This window comes from Adiantum capillus-veneris, chromosome 3 (genome assembly GCF_014529385.1).
Source record: "Adiantum capillus-veneris isolate H3 chromosome 3, ASM1452938v2, whole genome shotgun sequence".
Taxonomy (NCBI): Eukaryota; Viridiplantae; Streptophyta; class Polypodiopsida; order Polypodiales; family Pteridaceae; genus Adiantum; species Adiantum capillus-veneris.
Genome location: NC_140933.1, coordinates 85,470,758 through 85,491,180, shown reverse-complemented (window position 1 = coordinate 85,491,180; position 20,423 = coordinate 85,470,758). Strand labels below are relative to the sequence as shown.

The 20,423-nt window shown below is 41.8% G+C and overlaps 1 protein-coding gene across 2 annotated transcripts in view; it reads left to right on the top strand.

Moving 5' to 3' along the window:
• The window catches only part of LOC147461232 (protein BCCIP homolog), a 49,386-nt gene extending 43,694 nt beyond the window's left edge, over positions 1-5,692 (top strand). For both annotated transcript variants that reach the window (XM_086508830.1, XM_086508831.1), the window contains exons 3-7: positions 4,262-4,462; positions 4,547-4,651; positions 4,741-4,839; positions 4,928-4,984; positions 5,081-5,692. In XM_086508830.1, the coding sequence (XP_086364956.1) occupies positions 4,262-4,462; positions 4,547-4,651; positions 4,741-4,839; positions 4,928-4,984; positions 5,081-5,170 (552 nt within the window). In that variant the 3' untranslated portion in view covers positions 5,171-5,692. The remainder of the gene's footprint in view (positions 1-4,261; positions 4,463-4,546; positions 4,652-4,740; positions 4,840-4,927; positions 4,985-5,080) is intronic.
• Positions 5,693-20,423: the final 14,731 nt, after the last annotated feature.

The window sequence follows — 20,423 nt, the reverse complement described above, 5'->3', positions numbered from 1 at the left end:
CAAACCCACGCCCAAGTTAGTGCCAGATATGGTGGGTGATAGGCCAAACTCAGATGCCAGTGAGTTATGTAGGGCGTGGGGTAAAGTTAGGGATTAGACAACACTTATCTTCTTCGATCCAGGTGCTAAAGCAAACTTTATCTCACCAGAATTGGCTATCAAATTGGCATCAAGCTGAAGAGATGGGGTACTACATGACTCTAGGTGTAGAGGCACATCCCTTGGACGAAGAGCTGCAACCATATAGCGAAGGGGTGTGACCAGTCGTCGAACGAGTGTGGCTTTTGACGAAGAGGCATGTCCTTTGAGCGAAGAGTCGCAACCATCCAAGCGTAGGGGTCCTCCTTGGCATGGCACTTCGCATATCTGCAACTAGGAGTAGGTGTAATACTGTAACATAGTCACAATTGTGACAAGGGTGGCCACTCTGTTCTTTGTACAATAGTTCTTTAGCCCTTTAGGCAGCCCACAACATACTTCTCTATCTGTTGTGTCAATAACACAAATCTGTAGGAAGTTATCGAAAGTAGCTCTTTACAAAACTTCCGATTGTACTCCTCTAAGCTTTTGCAAGTAGCCGCATTGAGTTGGTTCCAATCTGTCATGACATCAACTTCAAACTCATTTGACAGCCATGGAGATGCAAACATCTGTTTGAAGTAAACCCAGGTGACAGGTGCCCGTCCTTGCATCTGAAACCTTGGCTATAAGCCGATATTAACATACATGGGGTTTAACATCATGTCTTGCACACCCCCAAAAACTGTTCCAGACGTGTACTACTAATTTCTAGGTGCATAACCAGCCATGCTTTGAAACACAGATCCACCCGTGAAATACCCATGATGTGCCGTGGGTGGTGGAAAAACCTAATGCAGAGCCTTCCTTGTCCATTTCAACCAGCATTTGGACTCTGAAAGGTGGCTAGTTGAAATGGTATAGCCTGTGGAATTGGCGTCCTAACCGCCTGTTCGTGGATAGAAAAGTTTGCCTTGGAGCCCCAATTGACTTCACAACATGCGAATGCTCTCTGCCTTGCCTAGGACACATATGGGACGTGGGCTTGAGCCTCAATGGGCTCTACAGGCTGAGAAAGTTATCTTGCCTGCTGTGACACCGGTGGAGCTTGCAAAAACTCCATAAACCTAGGGTTCTGCACCAATAGAGTAAACACATTGATGACAGCAACCAATTGTGTCCTAAATGCATCCTTGTCTAGCTGCCTAGTCATTAACCCTTGGGCTTGTGGCGCATTCACATCAACAAAGGTACAAACAGTGGTGGCTGTGAACTCTCCCCAACCTCGTACACTGGAGAAACAGCCTGTCCGCCCAGTGAAGAGGAACCCTCTTCTCTTGTATCATTCGTTGTGTTAGCCACAATGGAATTCCAAGTTTTTGTGTTTTGTGTCTTCGCCGATAATTGACCAAGGCTCACTCCTTGAGGAAAAAGTGATACTGTCCCTGCAACGGAACCATGAGACCGGCCAATACCCTTACTAAAGGGCGGTCAACTTTGGCTTTCACCCGATCTATACGTTGCTTGACTTTACTTGTACTTTATGACACAAAGTAACTTCACAAATAAACCTGTAATTGGAATTCAACACTTCACGTCTTGGTAGCTAGAGCGCTCCCAAGTGGACAATGACACCCTGTAGGCCCCAAAGACTAGCACCCCTCTCGGTATTTCTTTATTCTTATTGCAAATAAACGACCCGAACCCTTTCACCAAACTCCCACCAAGCTGTCCAAACCTGTCAAGGGCTGTAATTGCAGGTTTTTTGCCCAATTTCAGCAACATAACGATGCCAAAACCCCTGTAGGTCAAAAAGTACATGTCTAGGATACTTTCCCTTGCATTTGGGAAGCTTTCTGGTGAGCTGTAGGTCAATTTCAGCATGCTATAATTCCTTGTTTTGGTCGCTCTTAGGTGCCCAAAGCCTTGTATATGCATCCCAAGGCTTTCCCGAGGCTTCCCTGATGCTACCTTGCAGTTTAGGTGTGAAACCCTAAACCTGCAAATAAACACAGCAGGCTGTAGTTTTCTGTTTTGGATCGTTTTGAGCGGAGCAAACACGTCTACGTGTGTCTCAAGAGCTCCCGCAAGCAATGGGACAGTTCTCCTATGAATCGGACGAGTTTTCACGTGAGAAAAGTCTCCATTTTCCCAATCCTTCGTGATGGAACTCTGTGTACCTATGAGGGATTAGCAATTACCTAATCCGGTTCCCGTTCAGAAGGCTGGCAAACACGCATAAAACCCCAAGAATTGCACATGGTCATCTGAGAAGTCCAACTAGTGGGGCATTACCATATGTGCAAAGGGGAGAGAGGGACGCATGAGAGCAAATCATCGCGCGACATGAGACAAGGGAGAAGGCAAGCTTTCCATTAAAGTTGTGATCACCTGCACCCACTACTCACACACACACTGTAGTTCACAATGAGCTCCAAAAATCAGCCCCCACTCAAAATTGGGCGCCCCCTCTAGGGATGAGCTTCTGGAGTGTGTGTTTTGCCCTGCAGGTTGCTTTCCTATTGCCATGTGTCCACTTTATTCCTTTTGGTTTAATTTCCTAGTACCCAACAACTTTAAGTCTTGCGGAGGGGCCTGATTGACTTTAACTGACCCTAGCTGCCCTTTTACTACTCGGATTCCAGTGCCGATCAGCCCAACCATCTTGTGGCAACCTGGCCTTCGTTGTTGCAGGTGAATCCCTCGGTTGTCGGCCGTTTAACAGTAGCCATAGTGTCTGGCCATTTGTGACCTAAAAAAGAGGGTCCAAAAAATTAACTAAAAATCAAGGGAAGGAAACCAACAAATAAAGTTAGTAATTGTCACAACCTTGTGACAAGAAACATCGGGATACAGTGAAGTATATCCTCAGGTACTTGAAAGGTACAACAAGCAGGTGCTTACCCTTGTAAAACAGTGATGCATCCATTGTCGGATACATGCAGGGAATGTAGACAATTGGAGGTCTACATTTAGCTATGTTTTCATATTTGGTGGAGGAGCTATCTCTTGGAGATCATGTCTAAGATTCAGCGTCACCATGAAACGCGTTTCGACGGGTCAAGACAGGTGAAACGTTTCGCTCACCAAGCGAAACACAAGCCGTTTCACTAACAACGAGTTACCATAGTTTTAGTTTTAAAGTCGCTAAACGCACGTTTCGGTCTCACGTTTCACTGTGCTCTCCATTTGGACTAAAACGTTTCGTGGTGAAACACCGCGTTTCAAGGTGAAACGTTTCGGCCTTGAAACGTTTCACGGTTACGCTGCTAAGATTGCATGTCCTCTTCTACTACAGAGGCGGAGTATGTTACAAGGTTAGAGGCCAGGAAGGAGGCTTTATGGTTGGCACGTTTAGTGGGAGATCTAGACAATGTTTAGCAGATTCCAATGCTACATTGTGATAGTCAAGAGTGTCATTGCTTTGGCAAAGAACCCCGTGTTTCACTCAAAGACAAAACACATTGAGGTGAGGTATCACTTCATACGTGATGCATTGACAGATTATCCATAGTCACAAGGGATACGTCCCGAGGAGTGGGGACGGGGGATGGGGCTCAAATGGATTTTTAGTGTAAAAAAGAGGGCGGGACGGCAAGTGGGGATGGGAAGCCCAAAAATGGGTGTCCCCTGTAACTATGAGATTATCACATAGAGCTAGTCAAGGTCCATGCTGATGACAACTGTGCGGCCACTCTGACGAAGAGCTTAGCCTATGGTAGGGTGTGCGGTGAAGCTATCGATATGCTTCATAGGTTGTCCAGGTTTTGTTTTTAGGCCACTTGGCCCACATTGACCTTCAAGTGGGAGGTTGGAGGCATTGTGGCCAACCCAATAACCTTAACCCATCCACCAACCACTAACCCTATTCTTTATCTTAATAGAATAAGGGGGTCTGTGGGTGAGATTCACTCAGTCGACTACTGACTCCACCAAGAGAGCTTTCATCTCCTTCCTCACTTCACGAGCACGCGTGCACGCACTCGCACCCACACACCCACACTCTCTTCATTGACCACTTTCAGTTCTCGGAATGGGCAGGTGGCAAATTGAACAGGGCTAGAACATGTGTTTTTTGTCAGAGTTTCTAGGGCCTGAAACAGATGTTCCTTGTTTATATGGTTTGTAGCCCCTCGTGTCATGTCTTTCTCAATAAGACCATTTTCTTCTCATGTAAAGGAACCTATTTTATACAGTGATATAAGTTCCATTATTATAACATTGCTTCATCTAATTTTTACAGGAGAAGAGCTGTTTGCTGCATGTCTATGACTTTCTAAAAAGAAATGTCTCTGATGGCACAAAAGTGGAGGCTGTCTTCAACAATAATCCAGGTGAAGTGGGTCTTTTGGTCAGTGAAAGACTTATCAACATTCCTGAGGAGTTGGCGTCGCCACTATACAAAGGACTGCTTGATGAGGTGTCATGGGCAATTGAAGATGAGGTAGGCTCTTTCTTTTGATTAGATTCTGGTTTGTTGCTGCCACAGCGTTAAACGGAATGAGTGTTTGACTTTTCTTGTAATCAGCCCACAAAAATCTTAAGGGATTCCTTCAAGTTCAAGCAATACTTGATCGTATCTCGGATTTTCCAGCAGTTGCCCAAGAAGAAGAAAAAGGGTGCCCCAAAGAAGGTATGTGTGCTGGATCTGTTCAAGCAAGAGAATTCTAGCTAGATACATGCACTAGTTTTTCAGGATTCGTCTTTGTTTCTTAATGGCAGCTCAAAAAGCAATCCAAGCAACAGAGTGTCTCTGGGAATGAGGAGATGGATAATGGAGAGCTTATTTACATCAAACCTGAAGATGAACTGTTTCATAAGGTAAGGTTTTACTGAACAATTTCTGTATTTGTCATTTTCTCTTGTAAACATCAAATCTTGTAACTGAGTTTTGGGCTATATTTTACAGTTGAGTCATTGGTCTTGTAAATTTCCTGCTAGCTCGGAGGCAGCAGCAGCTCACGAGGTCTGTAGCTTTTTACTTGCTGAGCATCCACGTACTTCGCTTAAATGGTTCTTGCACTATTTGTTGTGAATGACTGCTTATAATTTGGTAGTGCAGATTCAAGGCTTGAAGCAGTTTCGTCTTGTGATGCTTTTAAGTGCTCAAAGTATGGAGCTCTTCAAGTCTCAGTTCTGTATAGTTGAATAATAAAATATATATGGGTACAGTTATGGTCAGTTTAGGGGTAATGGTTCTTGGCGGCAGCTAACATAGAAGAACGTGAGAGACGAAAGGTTTATACAGAATTACTGAAATGCACCTCAAAGAAGCTTCTTTTTTTCGTTGCAACAGTAGATTGTGCATACTGAAGGGCCACTATGTCTCATGATTTATGGTGATGTTTGATCATCATTTTTACAAAGCGGGAATTGCTGGCTAGAGTTTGACATAGTGACTTTTCTAGTGATGGAGAGGCAAGTTATTTGATCGCTGAAGCAAAAGTTATGAATCAAGGTTGCCCCACTGGGTACAAATTTGCATTCTTTGCAAGAATCTTCCACATGTAATCTGGCTCTGCTCGGTGTTGCTGCAAAGCTTGTGGGCTTTGTTTCATCTGTTTGTTCAAGTTCTCTTTGAAATGGTCTCATGTAGAACTCGGCAGTCTGTGATGTCCCATCTGAATGATTTGTTTATTTGGCTCGCTGGCAAGTTGTTGTAGGTTCATGAGAATGTTGTGCTCTCTCTCTCTCTTTTTTCTTCATGTGAGTTGTGCTAATGCCGCAAATGGGCTTTGGATGTTATGAAGGAACAAGTCTCTGCAGATGGTAAAAACATGCAGGACGCCTTGGAAATTATGGTACAAGTGGTTGAATGTGGAGTCTAATTGGGGTTTTACTAAACCATCTGATATGGGTCCTTGAGGATGCTCAATTGTGTGTGTGTGTGTGTGTGTGTGTGTGTGTGTGAGAGAGAGAGAGAGAGAGAGAGAGAGAGAGAGAGACAGATTATGTTGTTTTTCAGTAGGCAAAAAAGGCTATCGACGTCTTTTTCTTCTATAGCATAGACAGATATGGGTGATCCTTAGCTCCATAAAGATGTGCTTTCATCACCTCCATTCCTGTGCACGTAGGTGACCCTCATTGGGTCCTTGCTCTCCAAAAGGTTCTGTATGCAATTCTGAATGAGTCCTTGCTCCCTACATAGGCTGCGTGTATCTCCAAATGAGCTGCAATTCTCCATATAGTTTTGTATGTGACTCAATTTACGTCCTGGCCCTCCTGAGATCAATGGGCTTCAAGAACATCGTGTTTTCCTTCTTGGCAATCCTAGGTTTTTCTTCTTGGCAATCTAGGAGGCTCTCAAGAGGGAGCTCTCGTGGTGCATAACTCTAGGATGGAGCTTCCTCTTCGTAGTTTCATGTTTTTCCACAAGCAAAATAGAGGGACATACCAAAATTTGAATGTTAAAGCGCTGAAGCAGGGTTGGTAATATGAGCGGCAATTTTGGTGGCAATATATTAGTTAATAACAATGGTAACATACGCGATAATACTTCAAATACAAAAAATGTCCTCCTGTCCCCCCCCCCCCTTTTCTTTGGCTAGCCCATTTTGCGTTTAGGGAGGTGAAGGTTGGAAGAGTGATAAGGCAGCAACAAGAGGTAAAAGCACACAAGCTTGCAGGGTTGGAATATTACCAATTCATGTTGGTGTAAATTATCACACTAATCACAATTAAATTTTTCAGGGTCCTCTTCAAAGGAAAAGGTGTTGAAAATGAGGAAACACATATGGAAGAAGAGGAGGAGGATGATGAACAACAAAGCCCAAGACACAATGACGGTCAATGTCCACATCATCGTTCCTAGAAGATGAAGACGAGAGTGATGTGCCACCATTTCCCACTCCAAAACCTACAAGAGCCTCACAATCTACCCAAGCAAGTATTTACCTACCCTTCTTGCCTCAATGAAAAAATAATGTACTAATAGCACTCGCGTTATTTATATATTCTACACAGGTGAGTAGCGTGAAAAAGGACAAAGGCCAAGTAATGGTCACAAATACCCTGCCTCCCAAAAAGCCAAGTACATGTGGTCCGAAACCAAGTCAAGAGATAAGACACACAATCAGCGGAAGAGAACTTATTGACTCAAAAACCCTTCTCGGCATGGAATCTTAATAGCTCCACTGAACATCGAGAGGCTCACCAAGAATTCCAACCATCAATCTTCCACAACCCCTTTTCAACAACAGTCGAGATCCTTGGCAATTGAAACTCCTAGACATATCCTCGAGGCTGAGGAAGCACCAAAAGCATTTGATACTACCTCAGAGCCAGACATTCCCCCTCTGCATGATGAGGCACATGAGCAAGCACAAAGAGTGCACAAAGTCTGGAAATAATTTAGCAAATGTTCTTGTTCACCCCCAAGTGTCCACAATAATAAGTTTTGCAAAATGCCAAACACTCCTAAGAAATAGCAATAGCTGTCAACTTGCCTTGTAGGTGCAAAATAATGATTGTGGTGAATGATGTTCCGTAAGCATGGGATATAATATAGATGTTGGTTACAAGGGAAGCGAATGACATAGGAAAGGAAATGTCAATGATAGTGTCTACTGTGGTGGAGGCTGGTCCGGGCGGACAACCTTCTCTTTTTGTTGGATGTGAGCAAATGTCTTGTAGGTGCAAAATAATGATTGTGGTGAATGATGTTCCGTAAGCATGGGATATAATATAGATGTTGGTTACAAGGGAAGCGAATGACATAGGAAAGGAAATGTCAATGATAGTGTCTACTGTGGTGGAGGCTGGTCCAGGCGGACAACCTTCTCTTTTTGTTGGATGTGAGCAAATGTCGAGGAACATAGCATATATATGTTTAGTTATGTCAATTTCAAGCAGTGATGTGATTCTTATGTCTGAATATCATGGTGCAATGCAATACTTCACCTCACATGAAGTGCAAACATCCTTCAGGTCTGTACACAACCCGAGGCACCCCAGGTATTAGTGTTTCACTTTGCTCACCTGATAACAATTAGTCTAAAATTGGGCACTCGGTATTAGTTATCAATTCCGTGAGAGCAATTGACGAGGTAGGTAAGAGAGATGTCTGTGCCCTACTCAGGATTTAAGCTAAAGTAACAAAGCGTCCCCGCCTTGAAGGTAATCCTAGCGTTGTTTTCTCAGTGCCCCTTTGGAGCCCACATTTTTCAATTTTCAACATGATAGAGTAAAGTGTGCCCACATTTTACCAGATGGTAGCACCTATGTTAGTTTCTTCAAGTTCTATCTTGCAACAATGTGAAAGTGGCTTGCACTTTTGCAAGAACCTTCCTCATTCTCTTGCAAATGGGAGGAGGCATGCTTGACAAAATTAGAGAGAGAGAGAGAGAGAGAGAGAGAGAGAGAGAGAGAGAGAGAGAGTCAGAGAAATCCATGAATGGGCGACACGACAAAAACTTTTCATAGAATAAAATATACAAAATGTATATAAATCATCTTCCAAAAGGTCTCTACAAGTATCTTGATCTAAACCTAAACCCATGGCTCCTAAATCAATAAAGAGAGAAATTGAATTGTCGTTTTGTGGATCCATTGCTTCATCATCCTCAAACTCGTCATCTTCCATCTCATCATCATAATCATGGCAATCATCCTCGTTGAGATTGACAACATTGGGACTCAAATCATCGATCTCTCTATCCCATGTCTCATCCTCATCTAAAGTAGTAGGTGGAAGAGGGTCTAAGACGGTCTCCACTTCATTAGTGGCAAAAATGGTTCTTCCTCAAGGTGTTATGGGAACTACGAACCAAAGTTTTGGCTGATGGATTGATGGGATATAGATGATCTATAGAAAAAAAAGAGAAATGAGTGATATTGTTATTATGCAATAAGAAAATAAGGGTAAATAAGGTTTACACTCACATAATCACAATTGTGTGACAAAACTAAGTTGTCATACCTTCCTGTGTGATATCCCGGGGGATTCACCATGGAAAACTTACCGCACTACGTAAGTGTAGGGGAGGGGATTTTTTTTACAAGTTACATAAGAGTATAAGTTAGGGACAGGCCCCCAATAATTTATCTCCCAAGCTTAAAAATAAGGGAGGGGGGTATCATATTTATGGGGGAGAGGGGGGAGGGGGAAACTGACTCGGGTTGATTACTTCTAACGATTGGTCACCGGTGTGCACTAGAACTCGGATGAATTTTGGGAAATTTTTTTATCAGGTCACACATCAAATTTTGCATCCAACTGGTCGTAGATAAGGGCTGATTTGGAGTAGGTCAAGGGTTGATTTACACCAGCTTTGGATGAGTAGCCAGAGTGCAGGCTGATCCGTCACATAGTTTGAAAGTCAAACTAAGACACATTGAGGGTACATCTTGTTATCAACAGAATTAGTTCCTTAGTACATTTTCACTCACTATGCTACACACTCTTTGACTAGTTTTACTCAGTTAGATCATGTGAGGCCTAAATTTTATATGCAAGATAGGGGTATGATAGTTTTCTTCATTGATTGTCATATAAGCGTAGGAAGGGGGGTCATACTCCCTAATATGAGTCGTATAAGCGTAGAAAGGGGGGTCATACTCCCTAATATGAGTCGTATATAGGGGTTTTTCAAAGTTATCCGCTTGCAGGTGGCATCCTGTTTTATATATAGAGTGAATCCCCCGGGTGTGATATACACTAGAGTCCACCATGTAGAGCCCATTCTCATGTTGTCTAGACACATTTTCAAACCACTGGCACTCAAAGATGAAGGTATGAAAGGTTCTAAAATCGACCTTTAGTATCCTTTCAATAGTCCACAGTACCTGGCTTCATCACCATTTAAGTCAAAGTTGTCCACAACACCACAATCCATGGTGGTTCGAGGCTCATCAATGTGGCATGTACAAAAGTGTCGCTCCTTTGTCCACATAGAGTTAAAGGAAAGATACTCTACAAGAGAAAAATATATATGATCACTATGTCCTTTTTGCACAGTGTGGTCCCACAGGGTGTGAGCAACATTTTTGAATATGTGCATGGGATCCAAGAGATGTTATATTTTTAAGTCTTTCCAATATGGAAGCCTAAAAAATATGGAGTACCTTGACATACCATTTGGTGGAATAGATGGGTGTGGATCACTATTGTAGTGCTTTTCCCAAATGGTTGCCCAATCTTCCATTGTAAGCTTTAGAGGTGTCTTTCCATTTGTTGGAACTTTGTATTTGTTGTGACTTTGGGACATGAAACGATGGTTGTTTGGAGAGATTACCTTGTGTAAGGCATCTGGCCGCTCCGTCACCAATGATGCCCCCACATGTAGGACACGCATTGTGACCCAATGTGGAGCTTCAACCTTCAAATGATATAGGGAGGGAGAAGAATGAATATAACACACCAAAAATCTCTCCAAGGTCAGGATAGCTGTGCATGGTCCACATATGGATATCCCTCACAATGGCCTCTCCCCTCTCCTTTGGAAGTGAAACATCCACAACGGGGATACCCTTGCACAAATTCTCCAACTCCTTGGCGAGGGGCTTCAGGTAGACATCCATATTTTCCACTTTGTACTTCCCTGGCACAAGCAAAGAGAGAAGTATATTTCCCTTCTTGGTAGTCTCCCATGGTTGCATATTGTAGTTGATGATCACCACGGGCCAAGTGCTCCATGATGTAGACTTGGCGCCAAAGGGATTGACATCGTCACTTGTCATCATCCCATCATTTGAGTGGTGGTTGGCGTGCCATGTGAGAATCCGAGGGATAAGTGGAAAATATCTCAATACCTTGCGGGGTAGGTGGCCCCCACTCACACCAGTTATGTAGCGTGCTTCCCTGCACAAAGAACATGATGAAGTGAGTGCATATTCATTGCGCCATAGTACACAATCGTTGATGCATGCATGGATGCGCTCATACTCCATGCCAAGTGTGGTGACATACAACCTCGCTCGTCGATGATCCGAAGGCATGTGGTGATCTTTAGGAAGCATTTTGCCCATCAAACTACGGCGAAATAAAAAATAGTACAAATGCAACGGGGGACCAACAAGAATTTCTAATTTGCAAAAATGTGTAAATAGGATGCTTACCCGAGAAGTGCATTTACACTTGCATCGCTCCAACCAAATTTTTCTTGCAAGTTGATGACCTCCAATGATGCTCGGAGCACCAAGTACTAGGCACCATCGTAAAGAGGTATTTGGGCACTCAATAGCAACCTGTCATCCGTTTTCTGGGCCCGTTTAGTGCAAGGTCTACAATCCTCCTCGCACATGTTTGCTTCATGTGCCAACAAATCATCCACCATGTCGAACATGTGTTCATCCTCAAATTTTAAGTGCCCCTGAAACGTCTGTGGAGGTGTTGTTGAAGTGGAGCTAGTGCCACAATCACCTCTTGCCATGCCTTCCGTCCGTAGCTCTTACCGTTGCCTTTAAGCCTTGCGTGCCTCCCTACCACAACCAAACACAGACCAATGGGGGGCATCCTCAAGCAATTGGGGGGGGGGGGGAAGCTACACTTCCATCCATTCTATCATTTTTTCGAGAGCTCCAAAGCCATTCATTGTCCACATGCTCTAAGGAAATGCGTCTCAAGCAAGGGATAGCACTTTTGCACTTGGCGCAAGGACAAGTGAGTTTGTTCTTGAGCCACCGGTCACATTCGGTGTTGTTGGAGCGCCACGATCATCCTAATCGTCGTGCAAGAACACATTTTAAAAATGTGTGAAAATGTACTAAATTAAAACTACAAGAACACATTAAAAATATACCTGTAATGATAGGAAAAGAAATAAAAGAGAGAAAAAAATAGTTTTTTTTAAAAAAAAAACATGTGCTCTATAGTTTGAATAATTACTAGAGTAGTCCGAAGCTAATTTTTCAAAAGTGATAGGAACAAAAGTAACTAAAGTATCAATATTTTTAAAAAAAATTATTTTAAAATTAGTTTAGTACTACTCTAGTAAGTACATTTAAAATTTAAAAGGCTAAAGATAGGCTATCGTGCAATCTAAAGATAGCTGGGGGTGGTTTGTACCTCGGATATTTTTTTAACCGCCGTTGAAAACTAGAACATGGTAATATACATGATAATAGGCATGGTAATATCTAGCGCCCAATAAATTCATTTCGAGCAGAGTATGCCACATTTTTCAGCATACTCTGCTCTCTGTTCTTGCCTGCCATCGCAGCTGCTTGCTCAAGCTTTACCTCTTCCCTCCTCTATCTCTCTCTCTCCTTCTCTCCCCTCTTTCACACACCCGCACACACACACAAAGTCTCTGTTTCGGATGGCAAAAGAAGGGGTTTTTGTGGCGGGGCCACGAATGACATTGGATGTTCAACGTAATCAGGCAACCTATCTTCTACAAGTTAAGTTACGAAAACTAATGGTGTGTAAATTAGAAATTAAAAGAGTAATGCAAGTAGCATTTAATTTAAATTTGGAAAAAAAGGACACTTAAGTGTCCTGTTTTAGTACCAAACTAGTGTTAAAGTCTTCAAGTGGTGGTCAAGGGTTTACCTGAGATAGTGTGAGAGTGACATTAATGTCATTCGCAACCATGAATTTGTATTTGATATGCTGTTTTTTATTGTCCAGTGCAAATATGACGCCAGATCAAAAGAAAAGTATTATGCGTGCCATTCATAAAGAATTTATTTTGGCAATCTCATCATGTGCAACTAATCGCATACAACAGATTAGTGAAAGTGATGTCTACATCAAGGACCTCACCAGCGCTATGTGGGAGAACACAGGGCGCAGGTTGCGACTAAAAGGTCAATATGAGTTGTTGCTTCCAACAGGGATACGAGAATTTGACCCCCACCACAAGGTTAGGACAGTGTTGGGCAATATGAAAGTATGTTGCAGAGACTTAAAGGAAGATATCCCGCCTACCTATGACATGTCAAAATTAGAGCTCCGGGATAAATTGTGAGAAGAACAAAAGGTAAAGATGAAGTGTGTGAAAGCGCAGGACCAAGCAGCCTTACCTAAGAGATTGAAGATGGCCCAAGATGTGTAAGCAGCTTTGGGAGGTCGATCCGATGCCAGCGACACCGGCACAATCATGTGCACTGCTTTAAACGCAAAGTGCACTCATCTTGTCGGCATCCCTCACAAAGCCTTGGTAGAAGGTATGAGGATTGGAGCAGGCTCCTTCGGTGTGTGCACATTGTACACCATCAAATGCATCTCATTTTTTCAAGACCACATTACCTATGTGGGAAAATGTTACAAGGGAGGGAGTGAGGCGAAATTTGACAGCTTTCAGACAGAGCAAGGAATGCAAATGCTTCACCCCTCCATTGTAAGGTGCATTGGGTTTACTACCAAAGCTCCTTGGATCATGATATTCCCATACTACAATGGGGGTATCGTGGGTGACATGATGTGTCGCTTACCATTCGCTCACGGATTGTTCAGATGACACATGCACAGGCTACAACACGGTTGGAGATCATTGCCTGTAGCAAATCTTCCTGTAAGCAAGATAGACACGGTGCGGATCAAAGCAGTGATCGAGCAGATGCCAGCCATTTGTCATGCCTTAATTGACGACGTTGCGGCTGTCCACTCGACCGGTATAGTGCGCAGTGACCTGCACCCGTTCAACATAATGTTGACTTTACTCGCACCAATAAACCCCACATCGGCATCATTGATTGGGATATGATGCTGAGAACACCAACTAAGCACGCATCAAATTTTATTTGCATCCAAGCGCACAGTCGGATGAAGCAGTTTTGGATGCACGGAGAGCAGGGAATGCCGAGATGGCTAAGCGATCGTGGATTGCTCCCGAACTATACCATGCACGGTGCACATATGCATACACAAAAGCAAGCGACATTTATGCATTTGGCTACCTATTCAACATGCTGGCAGATTTTTGGAGTGCAACAAGAAAAGTTTATTTTCTAGAAGAAGTTTTTCACCACCCGAATGAAGATGTTATGAGGGCTATTCGAATTAAAGTAGATTGTTGGATGAAGTTAAAAGAGCAAGAACAAAGAAGGAATGCTTCTGACGTGTTGATATTTTTCAAAGAACATTTAAAGACAGACCCTAACCCTATCCAACGTCCCCTTGTTGAACTTGCACCATCATTTTATCCGATTTAAACATTTCTATGATATACATATGTCTTGTCTATGGTATTCTATTTTTTATTGAAGTGTACTATCTGGCTTGAAGTGGTTAACCTAATTGAGTCAATTATCTTTAGTCACTTCAAATTTTTCATTTAACTGTCAGTATTTCAAATTTGCCTTGTGGTTCAATTAGTTGCATTTGTTGTGGTTTGATTTAGTGGATTCCGTGCACTTTCCTGTGAATGAGAAGTTGCTATATTCTGCATTTGTGAGACTGTTGAATCGTGAGAATATATATTTGCCAATGACATTGAATATTGTCTATCTGTTGACTGCAGCTCTAAGAGAAAATGGCCAATGAAGAACAAAATACTGGCACCCAATCACTGCCTGATGATCAACAACAAGCGGCTGTTAGTGCATTTTAGTGCATGAAGTCTCTGGCACACGGCATGTCATCACAACAAGCGACACATACTGCTCGACGACTCTCAAAATGGGCAAATCTAAACCGCATGCAATGGAAAAAGATCAATAAAGAAGTGACAAAGGACATGATCAAGACAATACGGCCATGTGAAGACGCAGAGATCAATAAAGGAATGTGGAAGGTTTTGAAGTGCAACCATGATGCGATCAAAGAAAATGCTGAGAGGATTTATTTGGAGGTTTATGGCCATCCCCTGCACAATGCAGATTGTGCGCTATATTTTGCAAAAATGTTATATGTTCACTTTGTGCAATAGCGACCAGTAGACTTCTCGTCAAAGGAGACAACTGTTGCCACTCATGATTTAAGGGAGAGTTGTGTCACTTTCACCCGAGATGACCTGGCATAGATAGTGGAAGGTGCCGACCTACAGTTAAAAAGAGAGAAGGATTTTTACACGACACAGCTGGCAGAGAAAGATGCAAAAATAACACGGCTTTCTATAGCCACCCAGACACCCCAACCCTCACAAGTTCGGATGGAGAAAAGCATTCACCACTTAAGTCAGGATGTTCAAAATCTGACACAACGAGTGAGTGAATCCAAAACCTATACAAGGGACACACATCAGCCACCTTGTCATGCATCCGGATTTGGTCCCCTCGTCTACTTCAGATGCATCCTCATCTTCCCAATGTCCATTTTTCTACAAGAATTTTGATGGATGGAGTGGATATTATACATTGACATGTGGTCATTATTATCATTTAGTTTGTCTTATTCTTTTAATGCAAAATAATAGTCGATGCACAATCTGTTCACAAGATATTCCACAAGGAATATAAATTTAAGCAAGCACGCCAAGATACCCCTGGCACAATTATAAATCTGTTTGATGAGCAAGATGCTGCTTCAGGGCAACACAATTGAGATCGACAAACTATGTACTATCGCGAATATGAAGCATTGTAATTACTCAAAACACATTTGAATACAAGGTCTTTTACAATGGTTTTTGACATTTATTCGTTCTACTCTCAAGCTATATTGAATCTTTTGAGTTGTTATCTGGTTCTAAGTCTGAGTGTTGTGGTTCTCCTTGTAAATCAACCTCCACATCTATTATCAAATTCTCTTCTATTTCGTCTACAGTGCATTGAGATACACCAACATTGAACTCTTCTTCATCTTTGTTTTGACAATCATACAACCAGGTTGGCATTTCCTCCTCGTAGGCAGCACTTTCAATGTGATTCAATATCTTTTCGTTGCAAAACATATACACTAATTTTTCTGCTCTGTCTGCTAATAGTCTATTGCGAATAGTGTTGTGAGCATACTTGTATATACTCCAATTTCTCTATGAACTTGAGTTTTCTGCACATTGTGCGAGTACTTTCACTGCAAGGGGACGTAAGGTAGATCATGTTGCATCATCCACTTCCATGCATCATGACGTAAGGTACACCATTCATCATCCACTTCCATGCAGGTTGCTATTTTGCCATTACCTGTACAAAATCATTCGCAAAAGGACCTTCTTTTAATCTAAATGCACTCATTTCTTTGATGCAATCAATTTGCTCATGAACGTTGGAGTAGTACGTGTTGACCATGTGATAGAAATCGCTTGCCACCTCTGTATTGGACATCAGATCTAAATTCCAATACTCTGGATCGAGCATGTAAGCAACGCTATGGAGTGGACTATGAGCGCTCTTCCACCTTGCATGAAAATACTTAGCCAAAATTTTTTGTTGTTTGCCAGAGAATGGTAATCACCATTCCTTCTCTACTACAGACTCTTTCAGCTCTTCAGGATTTTCAAGACTCTGTTGGACTGACCACCATGTCATCCACACTTTGCTCAAGTTTGGCGCCCTTTGATCAAGATTGAGGATCGCGAACATAACGGGCATCATTACATGGTATGCATCCATTACACTCCTCCACCAAGAAACCTTGTTTACATTGCCACGTAGACATGTAATTTTATCTTTCATTTTTTCTTTCTACTCAAGCTACCATTCATCAAAGGCCACGCGATTGAATGTGTCAATCACAGTGCATTTATTACAGAGAAGTGATTCCAAGGTATAAAAGTGTGTGCAGAACCGAGTTTCAGCAAGAAGTTTTAACATCACTGACATGTGCATCGTATAAAAATCAAGCACTCTTTGTCGTTTCAAGATAAATTTCACAACCTGACGTGTTGTATCAATTATTTTGGCAAACCATGTGGTTTCTTCGCTACTGTATCAATGTTTCAGCACCAAGTTTAAGATGTGCGTATTACAACCATTGACAAAAATGTGTGGAAAGCACTTCTTTATTAATTTACTGGCGTTTTTATAATTCTTTGCGTTGTCCATGACTACTTGAACGACATGTTCAACACCAATTTCTTTAATTACATTAATCAAGACCTCAGAAATGTATTTGCCAATTTTAATTGCACTAGAACTATCAATCGCCTTTATAAACGTTTCTCCCCTTGGACAAACCAACATTACATTGATCAGCGGTCTTCTCTGAACATTTGACCAGCCATCACTCACAATCGTACATCATGAAAGCGAAATATTCCCAAGTGTTATTTTGCCAACACGCTCTTTGACTTTGATGTAACATTTGTCCAAGAAAACATTTCTTATCTTGTGATAAGAAGGATTGAAAATCGTGGACCAAACTCACCGATTTTCTTCCAAGCAGCGTTCCAATGATTGCTATCTATCATGACCAAACCACTTCCAGTAAAGAATATTGCTTTGGCAAGTGCAGTTTGTGTTTCTTCTAGAGACTACACTTGAAAGCTTTGATGTAATGATTTTTGACGCATTTGACAAAGTCCACCTTCATTGTGACGTTTAAAAGGAACAGTGCCTGGAATTTCCTCTCCTTATGCAGGTTGTTCTTCAAGGTAGTTGGCAATACTACAGGATTTGTGGAGTTAATATTTGGCTCTGGGAACTCTTGACTCGAAGCCATAGAGCTATATATCTATTGTCTCTTGCCACCCTTTTTGGCGAGCTCTTCTCTCAAACACTTTACAACTGCAGGTGCCTGAGGATGTTCACATTTCTTACAACTCTTTTAAGTGCTACCCATAAAATAATCCCTAATACGTGGTACACCGCCTGATTTTGTTGTGTGACAAAATTTACATTGCCACTCCATATATCGGCCACATATGTTGTGAGCATAATCCCACTCTTTGCCAGGAGGATTTTTATTCTTCGGTCGTCTTCGTACCACTTGTGCCCACATTTTGCTCCATTGCTTATAAATAAAACTGAAGACAAAATACCTAGATGTTCAATTTTTGAAACATTTTTCTTATTTTCAATATATATTATAATTTAAAAACCATTCAATATGAAAGTAACCATGATGCACAATATGAGATTTTCAATGCACCCACATATCGATCACCTATATTATGAGCAACCATACACATTGCAATGTAGTCTATGCATGGCATAATAACTATAACAATGCTATGAATCTCTCTATGCAATTATTATTATAATGATTATTTATATGTCCACTTTGATTTGCAAACAATAAGACACATCCAATTTCAATTGCTAAAAAAAAAACGAAAGCAATAAAATATATGATTGGTCATTTCATGCAGTGATAATCTATCGTGATACATAATGCACTCCCTGTATAAACAAATACATGAACTAATGCAAATAAATCTTCAATATAATCACTCAATTGAGGACTACTTGTACCCAGTGAAGGATTGTAGCCCACCCATGCAACCAATTCAATATATAAAAGCTATTTTAACCCAATCAAGGATTATAGCTCTTATATTGTGGAGTGACAAGTGTAAATCAACTCAAATGCAAGACTTCAAGGATTTTTATATGCCCGGTACACTAGTATAGGACATTCGACCCTTGACTATCAGTTTGTCATTTACATATGCTCATCTTCTAAAACCAATTACAACCCTCATTTGGACCAATGGCTCTTCACAACGAGCATGATTCTCCAAGTTTTAGTTGTTTTGGTTTCCTACCTTTATGTGAGTAAACGAATTTTAAAAAAAATAGAAGTGGTTACCTTAGGTCAATTCACAAGGAGATGACTATACCTGGCACTCGGATACACTCCCCAAGGATTTTCCTAGCTAAAAGACCGCGGTTAGCTCACTGTTTACTATATATAATTATTTCCGCCGGGCTTTTTCATTTTTCCCGACGGCCCACCGGGTTGTTATATATACTCGGCGGAGAGAAAATTAGAACGAGATAGGAAAAGTAAGAGAGAGAGAGAGAGAGAGAGAGAGAGAGAGAGAGAGAGAGAGAGAGAGAGAGAGAGAGAGAGGGAGGGAGGGAGGGAGGGAGAAAGTGAATTCTTCTTGGAAGAGATCCACTTTCTCTAATAATCATATTGCTTTGGTAGCTAGAAGTAACCTAGTGTTTCATGTTTATATGTGTATGCATTTCAACCCCGGTGATCTTTTCACAAACTCTTTACCTCATACTTACTTCAAAGTTTTTTATTTGTGTATGCATTTCAAATCTGGTGAAAAGGCTCTACCTCATATTTACTTCTTTTTACAAAGGCTCTACCTCATATTTACGGGAATAGATATTGAGTGAGATTTTCAAAACATTTCATGTACGCCATATTTTTAGAAAAAGCTCACCCATGAAGTGATTGGAATGATTGGAGCGCGCTTTTTGGAGAGAGCTTTTTTTATTGTTATCCAGCCGACGTAGCCCCTCTCAACTCCCTCCGAAACACACTCCATCTGTCCCTCTTTGACCAACATCTAGTGTTTCAATCGTCCGATCACCTTGAAACTAGACACGACTCCTCAATACTTTGGAAACCTACAATCCATGTGCTTTGTTCACTAGGGGAATCACTCTTGGCTTGACTTTGAGAGGAGTGTGTAATTTCTCTCAAACTGTAACATGTCGAATATCTTAGCCATGTCGATGGATATACGGGATCCAAACCCACTTTCCAAGGGTTGCTCTCTGTATAGGCCGACGCATCCTCACTCAACTCCCTCTGAAACGCACTCCATTTGTCGCTCTTTGACCAACATCTCAGTGTTCCGAGCGGTCGACCACCTTGACACTAAGCATGTCTCCTCAATACTCTGGAAACATGCAATCCATGTCCTTCATTCGCCAAGAGAATCACTCCTGGCTCTACTCTGAGAGGAGTGCGTAATTTCTCTGAAACTGTAACATGTCGAATCTTGTAGCCACGTCAACCCAAATGTAGCCAAATCATTGGTGTGTGATGCTCATGCCATGCATATACAGGATCCAAACCCACTTGCCAAGACCGACTCTCCGTATAGGCCGACACAGCCTCATTCAACTCCCTTTGAAATGCACTACATTTGTCTCTCTTTGAACAACATCTGAGTGTTTTGAGCGTGCAAACACCTTGACACTAAATATACCTTGTTAACACTTTAGAAAGATGTTCGCTACGTTTTTCCATGGCCGTCTGATCTTATAGCCAACGATTCTAGTCCTTGTATGGCCTCCAAAGTTGACACAAACAACAAGACACAAATATTACAAAATAACATCCTTATTATTATTCCCTCCAAGTTTTGCACCAGCTTTCTGCCTGGTTCTAGTCTACAATGCCAAACTTTGTTGCTAATAATCCTACATACACTATTGTTGAGGGCACATTTGACCCTGTTCACTATGTCCTTTTTAGCTTTCACTTTAGCTATGTCCACCTGATATACTTTCAAGACAAATATATTCACCATTAAGATTGATGTTTGTCACAGCAAATCAGCTTTGGCTCTTGCACTCTCTTGTCTATGCTACAAGTAGGCACTCGGCATGATTATGTACCTCATGAATCAACTACTGTTATTGCCTTATTATTACAAGAGGACAATGGTCACTTCAGA